Source organism: Palaemon carinicauda, chromosome 35 (assembly GCF_036898095.1).
Source record: "Palaemon carinicauda isolate YSFRI2023 chromosome 35, ASM3689809v2, whole genome shotgun sequence".
Classification (NCBI taxonomy): Eukaryota; Metazoa; Arthropoda; class Malacostraca; order Decapoda; family Palaemonidae; genus Palaemon; species Palaemon carinicauda.
In genome coordinates, this window is record NC_090759.1 from 48,240,935 (window position 1) to 48,256,690 (window position 15,756).

Sequence of the window (15,756 nt, forward strand, 5' to 3'; positions counted from 1 at the left end):
CTTAGTGGCGTCTAAAAATCGAAGACATCTCTCCGGACAAATTAAGCCATAGTTAGGTTTCAGGAGAAAAGAAAAATGCATTTATGTTCTTTCATTAAATATTTCGTACCGATACTGAAACATTATATATTAGTGGCATATTTACGTTTTCCCATTTCAAATCTAGTGACGCCACAGAGACATCAGATGTGTGTATATATATATATATATATATACACACACCTGTATATACACAATTGATATCTTTGTGGCGTCACTAAATATGAAATGATATATATATATATATATATATGTGTGTGTGTGTGTGTGTGTGTATGTATAGATACACACACACATATATATATATGTACATTATATAGGTGTGTGTGTGTATAGGTACATACATTCTCTAAAAAGCTCCTTTATAATATGCATATATATATATATATATATATTATATATATATATATATATATATATATGTATATATATATATAAATATATATATTGTATTTTTTAATTATAAGAACGACTTCTTGTTGGCTTTTTCTTGAACCCTTCGCTCCCAAAATAAACGATTTAATTTTTGTTGCAAAAAATATATACTATATGTATGTATTAACATTATGTAGACATATAGACCGTCTTTAATCCTCTCTCTCTCTCTCTCTCTCTCTCTCTCTCTCTGTCCTACAGCAGAACCTGTCGATTCTTTCTCACGTCACCTCAGATGTAGAAGACGTTATAGCACTCGTTACAGCTACTCCTTACCTCTCTGCTTCCTCCTTCTTCTCCTACCTCGTAACTCTTTCCTCCTGGGCCATTTAACTGGCTCAAAATAGACGCAGCTGGTAATAAACGAACGTAACGTTCTATCTCTGTAGCCGGATTCACCCGTTCTGTTGAAAGGAGGAAAAGTTAACATGTTAAATTGAAATTGATCAAGTCTTTTTATTGGGAGGTAGTTTCTTTAAACTAAAGTTGATTTAGTCTATTTTATACTGATGTAAAGTAAACGTTTTATAATATTAGTTTATGAGTTCAACTGTTATTCAGAAATTGACGGGAACAGCGAAAAGGTTTATATTTTTTTCAAGTCTTTCATTTGTAATCAGATGCTAGACTTATTATTCTTGATAAATATCGACCCATTTCTCAATTAAAGCTGCTAAAATTTAACGTGTTATACTGGGAATGATTTAAACTTCAATTTAGGCCGAAAAAAATATTAATGTGTTGGAATGAAATTAAGTTAGTATTCAGTATCGACAGAAAAAAAATCATTGTAGTCAGACTATTGCTTCTGTCTAAAGTTTAAAAATTTAACATGTTAGATTGGGATTTATTAAGTCTTGATTTGTACAGAGGCAAAGTAAACGACCAAGGCTGAAAGGGATTAACTTATTAATTCTCAATTAATCTATTTCTAAATGGTGGAATCCCAGAAATCCAAATGTTGGATTGAAGAGGGTTATATTTTTTCCTAGTCTTGAATCTATTTTATCGGGAAAAATAATATCATTTTAATATTGTCATAGTGGTTATAAGTTTAATTATAGAATGTGTAATGAAGGAAATAAATTAGCTGAAAATTTTTTGAACAAAAAATATTTTACGTATTAGCCAGAAACTGATAGTCTGAGTTAGTTTATTTCATTAGTATACTCGTTAAATTCAGACTGAGGCAAGGTTATTGATAGATTAGTTATCAAGTTTGAATTATTATTATTTTAATTATTTAAGTGAGAAAATGAGGCCTAAAGAAAAGTTAACATGTTATACTGAAATTGATTTTACAACTGTTACACTGAGATTATTTAAATCTAACATACAGTACACAATATAGATGAAATGTTATTTACCATTGTAGTTATCTGTGTAATTCAAACTGATGATCTCCATTTAGGTATTAGATAAGAATCGTAAATTTGTGTGTACGTTTTCTCACATAAATATATATCATTGTGCGTGTGTGTGTGTGTGTCTGTTAGTGTACGTGCTGTATACGTCCCTTTCGTTGGATATCTATGAAAAGTCCATAAACATTTTAAAGTCACTTGCTATATACGTTTTTATCCCTTCTTGACGTCACACAACCAGGAAAACCTAGCGAGAGTCAGCTGCAGAGATACCCAGTCAAACAAGAAAAGAGTAGTCTTACTTTTATTCATTTCTTTAGGCCTAGGTAGCTTCTAAAAAAAAGGTTATATTTGTAAGAAATGTGTTGGGATTTGCGCATCTTATCGCAAGAGGCCATTTCGGAGAAGAAGGGGAATTAGTTAAATGATCTGTTGAAAAGGAAGGATTTAAACGGCGCTCCTTTGACGAGATTGGAACTGGGCCTTTTCTTTCTTGTGGTCATAGTTTGCTTAGACTATTCCTCTCCAGAGAGGCAGATAGAAAGAGATGTTAGAGAGAGATAAAAATGGATGAAAGTTAGGTATATTGGATAAGGATATATATATATGTATATACAGTGTATATATATATATATATATATATTTATATATAAATACATGATATATATATATATATATATACATATATATATATATGTGTGTGTGTGTGTGTGTGTAAATATGTTTATATATATATATATATATATATGTATATATATATATATATAGAGAGAGAGAGAGAGAGAGAGAGAGAGAGAGAGAGGGGGGGGGGACTTTGTTGAATTTGTTCTTTTATTAAATTTAAAAAACACTGGGATACTACCGAACAGCATTGATATATTTTTATACTATTTTAATTAACAGCGGTAATGAGCGAGAGAAATATATAGCTACTTCAGTTTCATACAGATTACTTACCTACACTGTACTTCGGTTTGTTAAGAACAAAACACGAGAACCTTAACAAAGAAATAATTCAAGCCGGAAAATGAGAAGAAATTCATGTGCATGAGAAAAGAAAAAGCGAATCCTTTGAAAGACATGAATCCGGTACGAATCGACGATTTCGTCATGGGATCTGTCAGTTGTAAATCTCGAATCCTTGCAATGAGGGCTGGTCTCCTCGTCTAGTAATCCGCCTCGCATCCCATCCCTCTTTTGGTTGTGCTCATCTTATCCGGTAATGGATTGCTCTCTCTCTCTCTCTCTCTCTCTCTCTCTCTCTCTCTCTCTCCGAAAATACTTATTGGTTTACCTCATACATATGAATGCAATTTTTAAACATTTGATTTCTGTTATTTCTTGAGCACTTGTGTGATCTCTCTCTCTCTCTCTCTCTCTCTCTCTCTCTGTTTACTTACGATAATACTGATTGGTTACCTCTTACATATGAATGCCGTTTTAAATATTTGATTTCTGTTATTTCATGAGCACTTGTGATCTCTCTCTCTCTCTCTCTCTCTCTCTCTCTCTCTTTCTGAAAATACTTATTGGTTCACCTCATACATATGAATGCAATTTTTAAACATTTGACTTCTGTTATTTCATGAGCACTTGTGATCTCTCTCTCTCTCTCTCTCTCTCTCTCTCTCTCTCTCCTTAAAAAGTATTCTACTCATAAACTTCTTCAGGCTGATGATTTTATTTTAGAATTTCAAAATATGATTGGGGGAAAACACTATTAATATCAATTTCAGCACAATTCCCATGAGTGTGAAAATTATGCACAAGGCAACATTATCTATATCAATAATATTACCATTAAAGATAAAAAAAATACTGTCCAAATAGGCTGTATAATTCAGGAAAATTTTCATTGAATACGTTGGAGAATTTTCAACGAAGCTAAATCCTTCCACCTCTTGTAAAATCAGTCCTCGGAGATTCGGTGCAACAGGTATAAATGAGAATTGACGCCTGTCACTATCATTGTTTACATAACCTGAGACAGATTTAGCATAGTTCTAGGTCAAGGCAATATGTTTGCTCTTATTTTAATGATCGATCCTGTCTGAGATCTGATTCAAAAGTTTAGTCATCGAGAGAGAGAGAGAGAGAGAGAGAGAGAGAGAGAGAGAGAGAGAGGTGTAATAAGATAAGCTTTGTCTTCGATTGAATTATATTATTTTTCTAAAGCAGTTTATTTTCCAAAGGAATACAATTTGTATGCATATATCATCGTCATCAGTCGTTACTAGTTCACTGCATAACAAAGGCCTCAGATATGTTCTTCCACTTGTTGTTTATGGCCTTTCTATGCCAGTCCACACCTTCAAACTTTCTTGGTTCGTAAATTCATCATCCTCTCTTCCTTCCCCTGCTTCTTTTGTAATCTTTAGAGACCCATTCTGTTATCCTTAGTATCATCTATTGTCTGTCATTCGCTTTATACTGCATTTTCTGCCCGTGTACATTTTTTTTCTAACATATTGTTAGAATATCCTCTACTTTTGTTTGTTCTCGTATCTTCTTTGCTCTTTTCTGTCTCTTACTGTTACTCCCATCATTATTCTTTCCCTAGTTCACACACACATATATATATATATATATATGTGTGTGTGTGTGTGTGTATGTATATATATATATATATATATGTGTGTGTGTGTGTGTATGTATTTATTTATATATACAATATATACATATATACATACTCATATGTATAGATAAACAAATGTAGAGAGAGATATTTTATTCCTCGTGTTTTTTTTGCTACTGTATATCTCTTGCACTGGCTGCTGTGTTATATTTTTGATAATTCTCTTGCCAACAACCAATCGAGAAGAGCGTTTGTCTTGTCAATCATCCTGTGGTTAGGCCAAAGCAATAAGACCTCACTGGCACAATGGCTGATGGAGCGTAAGTTTCAAACCCAGGAGATTCCTTGGCTCAAACTAATGTCTTGAGGGTACTAGGGCACGTGACAGTCACCCACATCCCTTTCCTTCCCCACGCGACTCATGACCCGCCTGGGTCAAGTACTTCCCCATGTCGTCTCGTCTTTGTTTATCCGGAAGAGAGGTCGGGCGACAGGTGGCAATAGTCAATAGTCACCCATCGAACCCAGTGGTGGCGACAGATCTTCCCCCCCCCCCCCCCCCCGTGTTTGACTTGTGATCGCACGCGGACAGAGTGTGACGGGGGGTAGGGGGGTGTTGGAAAGAGTAGAAACAATGTCCTCATAGGGCTGAAATCGCACGTGTATAGCAGAAATATAGAAAGGAGGAATGTCTTGGTTGGGTCTAGAACTTCGGCCAAGCAACACACACACACACACACAGCACTGTATACTGTAGTCCTCTTTGACCGAGTCTTTAGATTAATGACTGTGAAAGTAGTGCCACAGTGACCGTTATTGATATATATATATATATATATATATATATATATATATAGAGAGAGAGAGAGAGAGAGAGAGAGAGAGAGAGAGAGATTCTACTCTACGGGTTGCAAATTTGCAAAGCGTATGTCTGGCCGGAATTGCCAAGCAATCTAAAATGAAATATAGATTTCTTTCCCTTCTATTCGGGAATGATGGTAACTTGTACTGATAGGGGGGCGGTTATAATACAATAACAATCAATGCTAATTTTATCATGAAAACATTATTACTGTTTATATATCTCCCCTTTGTCACCAGACTCTTTAAATGAAAAATAGAACCGTAAAATGCTTGCTTATATAAAACTTAATCAGTAAGTGATTATTTTTCCTTTTGGCTTTCCTCTTAACAGTATAGCTAGTGTATATAATAATAATAATAATAATAATAATAATAATAATAATAATAATAATAATAATAATAATAATAAAAGGTCCTTGGTGGGGCTCCGAACAATAAAATAATTATTAATTCCATATTTTTGCGTTACTCGAGATTAATAAGAAAATGGACATGATCATCAAAATACCAAGTCCACTTGATCTTTACAAAACCTAGAAATCATTGGGTTTTGTACAAATGAACTGACGAATTTTCTTATCATTTTGTCTTCGAGTACACGTGGCCCTGCCCTGCATTTAGGCCTATAAGTTTGTCTCGACCATTGTGGGTATATGGCTATTGTATTGTACTTTGGACTTTGTTGTGATAAAATGCTCAAATATAGCTCATATCAGGACCATTCGTGTGATGGGCTGGTCTTCGTCTTATTATTTAGATACACATATTTATGAGGATTTAGTTTATACTCTGGGATATGAGTCATTAATGTTTACTCTGAACTGTTTCCATCTGGCAAGACATTCAAGCTCAGGTAGCGTCGTCGTCTCGTCTTGTGTTCGAACAACATTGACAGAATCGACTTCTTTTGTTTTCCGTAATCTAATGTATAGTAAATCATTTGTGTTGTATACGACGTACCCAGAATAACGTCCGTGAGATTTTAGACATTATTTGTGTATGGAAATAACCATATTATTTATCTGTGAATTTATAAGCTATGGTGCTTGTTCGATTTGAACTATTCGCTGGCTTCCTGAATTGGTGACCTGTCCACAAAACATCTGATTCGGATGATCTGATCCAGTAGACCAGTACCAGTATTCCTCTCTTTGTGCTTTGGTGAAGACGTGCTCCCGTGCGGGCGGGCACCTTGTTTAGTTGGACCACGTGTAAAAAGTGTTTCTGATTAACGACTCCACACACCACTTCAAGTTCTTTTCTATCAATTGTTTGCTCTACTCACTGATAAGGGACCATACAAACTACGGAAAATTAGTGCTAATATCTAGAAATTGAGGACGGTTACCATGCGGTCAAAAATCACATGCAGTTATTATAATATTGTAATTTAATTGCGACTCGTTATTTTGAATCAAAACTAACACGAAAACTGATAATCATTAAATTAAACTGAAATGAACATAGGTTTTTATTATACGTGACCATATGATCTTTTTGAGATGAACACAGGAATCTTAAACAAAGCTAAATTAGATTTTAAAAAATTTATGCTGGAAGAGAAAGCTGTTAAAAGGAAATTTTGTAAATGAATGCAAGAAATATGATATCTATCGATCTATCTATCTATCTATCTATCTATCTTTCTATATTATATATATATATATATATATATATATATATAGTTTTCTGTTGTTATCTTATAATTGATTCCAAATGCAAAGTTCATTGTTCAATTCTTTTCGACTGAAATTGCTACAGATATTTTTCATCGTGTAGACGTATTTTTTTTATCATGTATAAACAACAATACTCTACGTGATTTAGTGGTAGTGGTATGGTGTTGGGCCAGTAGCCCAGGATTATTAATTCTGGTGCTGGGCGTCTATTTAATCCTAGACTTCTGTTGTCTCTGGTCTGGGAAGTGGCCATGGCCACTTTAATCGTTCCCTAAGGGTAGTTAGTAGGTCGCTAGGGTAGGAGTGATTAAGGTCTTAATGCCCCAAGGACAATGGGGAATGACATTTGATCTGTGAGTCGAAGTCAAGAATACAGTATTTGTTGAATACGAGAATTCAGTATAGTTTTTTTTTTTTTTTTTTTTTTTTTTGGCTTATAGCATCCTGCTTTTCTGGTTAGGGTTGTAGCTTAGCTAATACTAGAAAGTTAGCATTTTATTTTTATAATATATTGTTTTAAACTGAAGTTGAGGGTTCATGATTTACTCAATTGATACATACCGTAGATGATCAAGTATGAACTGATTATTATTATGATTTTCATGGTAAAATTCTCATAAGAAAATTTCATAATTTCGTATAATGATTAAACAGATATGGCGGTAAAGCTAAATTTAATTTAACTAACCAAAGACTTTTGCATTCAAGTACCCGTCACTGCCCTTGTAATTAGTCTATTAAAAACAATAAGGTTTTGCTCGAAGATTGTTTAAACTTGTGAAGTAAAAATCCTCTTAAATGTCAGAGCACATTTCGGTGATGGGGATTTTGATCAGAACAACGCTGTGAAATAGAATTGCGTAGAGAGAAATGTCTCTCCAGTTACATACTAAATCTTCACAATGGATTGATCGATCTTTTTATTCCGTTTCTCAATGAATACGGCCTTGAACGCTGCTAAATCTTCCACTATTCGTCTTGTAAAAGACGGATATTAAATCTTCTATTGTCCGCCTTAAAAACCGACAGTATTTCTTTCATCGCGAATATTTTGCACATTTGGTGTTGTATCATTTCGCATTCCATATCATTAGTCTTGCTCTAAAAGTGCGCTCGAGGATTTGCCAAGAAATTATTGCCTGGTATATCTCTGAAATAAATGCGGGCCTGGCAAAACCCAGTGAAGCATGTGTGGGGAATCTTGATGGAAATTGACATAAGACGAAAGGAATTGAGATTTGTATTGGGAGAGGAAAAAGTTAACGTCTCGAAGAATTCGCCAAAAATGTACGATGAATTGAGGGGGATGGTATATATATATATATATATATATATATATGTATATCAGGTGTTTTTAGTCCACTGCAGGACAAAAGCCTCAGACATGTCCTTCCACAAGCGTCTGTTTGTGGTCTTTCTATGCCAGTCTATAGTACCCACAAATTTTCTTATCTCGTCAATCCATCGTCTTCTCATCCTTTCCCTACTTCGTTTACAATCTCCAGGGATCCATTCTGTTATTATTCTTAACCATCTATTATCTGTCATTCTTATTATAAGTCCTATCTATGTCCATTTCTTTTTCTTGCAAGTTGCATGTTGCTAGAATATCCTCTACTTTAGTTGGCCCTCGTATCGTATCAATGCTGTCTCTCTCTCTCTCTCTCTCTCTCTCTCTCTCTCTCTGTATATATACATATATATGTATATATATAAATGTATATATATATATATATATATATATGTAAATATTATATATATATATATATATATATATATTCTATTTTGTAAGAAGCGCTGAGTTTCCTATTACTTGATGATCATAGTTTTTTCTTTTTAATACGCTGCTTTTTTTCTAGTGTTTATGATAATTTAACCAAAGCTTAGCTTAACAATTCGAGATAGGCCTATGGGCTATGACAGTTGTGCTTGTCTTCTCCCTAATGTGTAGAGCTCAAATATGTAAAGCTGTGTTTAATATCTACTGGGTATTTTGACCGGAAATTTACGGTATTTTTAGTATTCCCCTTCCGCTTTTTAGAAACGATTTTGACATTTCTCAATATCTCCAGGAACTGAGAATTTATGAAGCCATTGTGGTTATCAAAGATACACAGGATATCCTCTATGTAATAAAAACCAAGTGTCTGACTACATATATATATATATATATATATGTGTGTGTATATATATATACTGTATATATATGTATATATGTATGTATATATATATATGTATAGATAGATATATATATATATATATATATATATATCCTACAATGCCCAAACTAGCAGTTATTTTTGACTGGTTGCGTGCACTATACTCATTTTCTTTTAATGAGGCGCATTTGCACTTACTCGCAGCGGTGCCCTTTTAGCTCGGAAAAGTTTCCTGCTCTCTGATTGGTTAGAATTATCTTGCCCAACCAATCAGCGACCAGGAAACTTTTCCGAGCTAAAAGGGCACCCCTGCGAGTCGGTGCAAATCTGCCTCACTAAAAAGAATTGACTATGGTATGATTGATATTGTGTTTCTAGTATCTGTAGGACACTAATATTATCCGAAAATATTTAAGATTATATATTAAAATTTATTTTATTAGGATACAATTTGAATAACTTACCAGTTTAATAAATACTTTTTGGGGGAAATTATGTTGGTTTGAATATTAATTGTACATCATCAATTAGGGGAACATTAACTGTGGGTAATTTTCTGTTATTAATTACATAGATTAATTGAGTTAGGTCGTATTCATGATGAAACGTTTTTGTCAAATTGATAAATCTTTTCTCTGCTTTTGCTGAAAGAAAATTATTATTATTATTATTATTATCATTGTGTTGAAGAAACTATTTTGATATAAGATGAATATTTTTTTTAATTGTTGCAAACTTTTTCCAATGTCTTATTTCTATGTCTTTGTGTAAGAGTTTAATTCTTTACTGCAATCTTACTAGGTATTCGTTTTCTTTCAACTTATAAGAAGTAAAGGCCATTTAATGGTTCGTGACCTAGGATGATTAAGATTGCATATTTTCCCCTTATTTATGAAATTTTATTAAAGTGTGATTTTTTTTTTTTTTTTATAGAAGTGATATTGCAAAAGGAGAAAATATACATTATTTATGGTGATAAAAGTTTTGATTTGAGGCTAATATTCTTATCGTCGAAGTGTATGTTATCACGTATATGAGTATTGGTGAAGAAACACATTGTGTGTAGTAGCTATTTAAATGAATAGGCCTTATGATTTAGGCCTGTGAACATGAAAGAAATAAAGAGAATTTACTGAAGAGAAACATTTTAGTCCACCAGCGAGTTTTCTTTTGCTAATCTTATTGGTATTTTAAGCCTACAGAAAATTTAGGCTTATTCAACTGTAGGTCCTTCCGGACAATTGAAGGTGGTGAAAAGGCCGTGTTATTAACCAAAACCCTTTCGAGAACGTAATTAAAGTCTGTTTACTGAACCTTTAATAGGCCTTGCGTGAAGTAGGCCTATTGAAAATCATGAATATCATAAGCAGGGCTGTTCAGCCCCTTCGCAGACTCGTCAAAAAGGATTTTGATTTTTCCAACATGAACGAGTTTGAATATGATGACGAATATGATGATGAAAGTAAGTATTTTCTCTCTCTCTCTCTCTCTCTCTCTCTCTCTCTCTCTCTCTCTCCTTTTTAGATTTGGAAATCATTACTAGTTCTTTTCTGTTTTCATGTCTAATCTGAAATGGACAGTGTTTATGTTATGCCACCCTCTCTCTCTCTCTCTCTCTCTCTCTCTCTCTCTCTCTCTGTCCGCATGGATTCCACTATAGTAATTTTTGTTTAATTATTGAAGTCTTTTATGATTATTTCAGATTAATTGTGATTTTATTTTTTCTCAATTCTTGATTATTTGAGTCTTTTAGATTTTATTTAATTCCAGATTTTTTACTAATTATTGTTAGGAATATTAATGACGAGTATTCAAATTTATTTTCAATTTATTTAGTTTATTACCATTTACTAATTTTCTCTATTTTTTCGTTTTATGTTTTGAGGCTCATTACTGTTCATTTATGTGTTATTAATCACATTGATTAATTGAGTTAGGTCGGATTCATGATGATACGTTTTTGTCAAATTGATGAATATAGTGTTGAAGAAACTATTTTAATGTAAGATAAATATTCTTTTTAATTGTTGCAAACTGTTTCCAATGTCTTATTTCTATGCCTTTGTGTGAGAATATAATTATGTACTGCAATCTTACTATTTTTCTTTGCCGACGAGATTATAAATTACCTTTTAAGTTGTTCATTAAACCAATCGAACTATTTTCATTTTTACAAATTTTTAATTTATTCTTAATTGTTTATTAAAAGAAGTTCGTTTTAATTTGTTCAATTAATGCCAATTGATTACTCGTTCAAAGTCTTTTTAACGAGACAGAGCAATGTTATCATTATTATTATTATAATAACCTAATTATAACGGATTTCACCAGCAATTATTCTTGTAATTGAAGAGAATTTAAAGATAATTCAAGATTAAGCAGGAAAATGCAGATGATTAGTGTCTATAAGAAAATGAATGATCAGTGTAAACCCTGCAAATTGAACGTGCTAGATCGAGATAATAATACAGTTACTGTATTACACTTGATATGAATGAAATGATGGTATATAATTCGTAAGAGTTCTGGTCGAAAATTATACTCGCTGTTCTTGTATATAAATGAATATTATTTGTTCGTTTATTGATTAATTCTTATTCTTCAAGCTTTCTTGTAAATTATTTTTCTTGTAGAGTTTTTCATTTATTCAGTAAACATCAGATATAGAAAAAATAACGAAACTTGGAAAATAATAGAAAAAACTGCATCACTTGGGACTAGTTATTACTGCCGTCGAATAAATTTAGCAGAGGAAAGTATTATTACAATTTCGACTTTTCTGTTGGCATGAAGTCAATGTACTCAATATTACGATGAAAAAAAATGATAAGGATAACATTTTTGTAACAAATCAAAAGGAATCTATTGAACTACAAGATCTCAGCTGTAAATTAAAAACCAAGAATATTCATTTAAAAAAAGTAGAAATTAAATCATTTATCATATTTGATATATATCCAGATATAGTTGCCCATATTTTAATGTCGAATAACTGTCTTCCAGTTGTTTTTCTCCATGGTATTTTCAATATCGAACAATGAAAGCCTGTTTACATGGTCCAAATTTGCTTGGGTCAAATTAGAAATGACACAAGAACAGCTGACAGCACGCAGATATCTCTCTCTCTCTCTCTCTCTCTCTCTCTCTCTCTCTCTCTCTCTCTCTCTGTTTTTTGTTTATATGCAAGTCACTCGTCATCTCCAAGTTTGAAATAACGCGTAAAGGGCCTGTTTCCAAAGGTTTGTTTATGTACAATTTCCAAAGGTTTGTGATAGATAAATAGATTATTATAGGTGGATATTTATGTTACTCCCGGAAACTGGTAATTTATTTCATTTTTATCTAGAAAATTATAAGTTTCTCATTTACGTGTTATGCTAGGTTACAGGAATTACAAGAAGCTTGTGTGTATATCATATGCTCTTGGTTTGTGTCATAAACATACACACACACCTATATATATATATATATATATACTGTATATATATATATATATATATATATTCAGAGAGAGAGAGAGAGAGAGAGAGAGAGAGAGAGAGAGAGAGAGAAATAAAAAATGTAAATGAAGACGCACCAACAAATACCCCTTTCTTTTGCAAATGTTGGAATGCAGCATGCGGCCACATACAGATATCCCTTTTTTTTTTTTTTTTTTACGTCCCATTTATGAAAGCGTGTTTACCACCTCGCCACCGCTTTGGCCTGAGATTATGAGAGCGCTGATGAGGATGAACTGAAGGGCGACCAGCTGCAGGCAGTCATACTCGAGTGTCAAGAGCCAGAGTGTCCAGTGACAAGAGAGAGTCGTAGTGCCCCTGAGTCTGCTGTCCACGAAGGATGTCAGAGAAGTGTAATAGCCCACCTTTATTTTTGAGGGGAGAGGATAGGGGGTAAGGGTACACGGTGTGCTGGGTTGTATGTGTATGGTCGAAAGGATGTTTTGTATGTGTGGATTGCTGGGTGAAAGGGATGGTTGGTGTATGGTCGTTAATCTTCTATATACCCATTTATTTCACGTATATATATATATATATATATATATATATATAGTGTGTATGTGTATATATGCATACATACAATAACATACCATGACGCACGTTGTGTATGAGGTAGAAGGTATAACATAGAATAAAAAAATTTTAAATTGTAATTTAGATACTTACCATGCATTTTAATACCCAACTTCTTCTGTTCCAGGGGAATTCGATGTGTACACCATGGAGACAGCGATGCCCAAAATCGACTGGGATGCCATTGAGGCCCATCTCAAAGCTACCAAAGAGGAGGAAAGGAGGGTAAGTACCAATTTGAGATTATTTGAGAGCATGTAATTGGAGTGTATTAGTAGTTGGAGTTTAGAGTTGATTTCTAACAGCCGTAGGCTCTATATACTACGCAAAGTCCTGTTAAGCACCTTCAACATTTTTCTTCATTTCTGTATATGATCCCCACTTCTCTTTCTCTTTCATAAAGAGGAGTTGGTTCATTAGTGTCCCTAAGGTTGAAATGGCACCAATTGATTCTGACACGCTAACTGCCTAGATCCAGGGGGTCCATGTAGCATAGAAGTTATTTAGAATACTAGAAAATCGCTTTGTTTCTAATTATCCCTAATCAAGATTTTAGGTTGTTAGAGGAAAACATATCCAAAAACAATATGGGATCGCGATTTAGTTATTATTAGAATTAGTGACAACAGTAGCTTTGAACTGTTGTGTTGTTATTTTGAGATCTGCTGGATTGGGGTTCGATACCCGCTCAAGTTCGATTGTTTATTGTGGTGTCTGCAATATCACAATTCCTGTGAGCTAAGGACTGGGATTTTGGGGGAGCATATAGGACAAACCTGCTGAGTTATCGGCTGTCATTGCCTGGCCCTCCCTGGTTCTAGCTTATGGGTTTGGGCGCTGATCATATGCATGTACGGCCAGTCTCTAGGGCATTTTCCTGCTAATGCATTGTCACTGTCACTTACCTTTGCCATTCATGAGTGACCTTTAAACTAAAGGCAATATGAATTAAACTAATTTTTTTTTTAATGAGGCTCATTTGCACTGACTCGCAGCGGTGCCCTATTAGCTCGGAAAAGTTTTCTGATCGCTGATTGTTTAGAGTCATCTAGTCCAACCAATCAGCGATCAGGAAACTTTTCCAAGCTAAAAGGGCACCCCTACGAGTCAGTGCAAATCTGCCTTACTAAAAAAAATTGACTATAGTAAACTGTCTCTTCTCTTCTTTTGTCGAATTGTTATAACTGTTTATTCTCTGGTCTCCAAATTCTTTAAGATGTTCATTCATTGAAAACGTTAATGAACATGTCTTTTTATTTGTGTATATTCTGGTGATGATTTGTCAGTGTAGTGTGATCACTGCATTTATGATAACTGATCATTCAAGATAATCGGTGGAATAGATATGACATGTTTAGGCTTACGATATCATTTATATATATATCCTGTCTTATCGGGATTTTGTTGATAAGAAAGATTAGATTATATGTTACTCGAACAAGATGCAGTTTCTTTGTATTGTTAAGTGAAGAACTTACAGTGATCTGATTGGATGTGTGAGTGTTTTCATATATATATATATATATATATATATATATATATATATATATATATATATATATATATATACAGTATATCTATGTGTATATATAGTATATATATATATATATATATATATATATATATATATATATATATATATATATACAGTATATAGTATATATATATATATACAGTATATATATATATATATATATATATATATATATATATATATATATATACACATATGTATATATACGCATATGTATACTGTATATTCTAAGAAAAGGAAATCTTTGATAGTGATAATCGACCAGGTGGCTGTTACCAGGAGAAGCATTTGGCAGAAATTATTTTCTTATGTGTGATGTTAATATCTGCCATGAATGTCGTAATTCCTTGGATGTGCTCTTATACATCCTCGCAGTAAAACATGGAACATCACATTCACGATGTAGGTTTATGCAAATGTGTTGCCTTTAGATGCTGTTGCTCTGAATTCACGCCTCGAGGTGCTGTATATATAAAAAATATTTATTTCAAATTTTTGCGACTTTTTTGGGGTGAGGTTAGTAGCCCTGATCCCTACCCCAACCTGGATGCTACACACCACAATCAACTAACGACCAAGTACATAATTCAGTTGCTAAAGCACTAAGCCATGCGGACATAGGAAGGGAACTATTTTTTCGTTGATATATCAATAGTGGGGTGTTACACACACACACACACACACATATATATATATATATATATATATATATATATATATATATATATATATATATATATATATATATCATATATATTTACACACACACACACACACATTATATATATATATATATATATATATATATATATATATATATATATATATATATATATATATATATATATATATATGTGTGCGTGTGTGTGTGTGTGTGTTTGTGTGTGTGACAAGATGATAGACTTCCTTACAGTTGACCTATTCAAAATTCTATACAGGTTACTTATATAAACTACCCTACAGTTGACCTATTCAAACTTTCCTCCAGTTAACCTATTTAGATTTCCAAACACGTGACTTGTTAATCCCTCCAA

The 15,756-nt window shown here is 33.1% G+C and overlaps 1 protein-coding gene across 2 annotated transcripts in view; it reads left to right on the forward strand.

Moving 5' to 3' along the window:
- The window catches only part of Schip1 (Schwannomin interacting protein 1), a 544,486-nt gene that overhangs the window by 441,236 nt on the left and 87,494 nt on the right, over positions 1-15,756 (forward strand). For both annotated transcript variants that reach the window (XM_068358979.1, XM_068358978.1), the window contains one exon: positions 13,316-13,413. In XM_068358979.1, the coding sequence (XP_068215080.1) occupies positions 13,316-13,413 (98 nt within the window). The remainder of the gene's footprint in view (positions 1-13,315; positions 13,414-15,756) is intronic.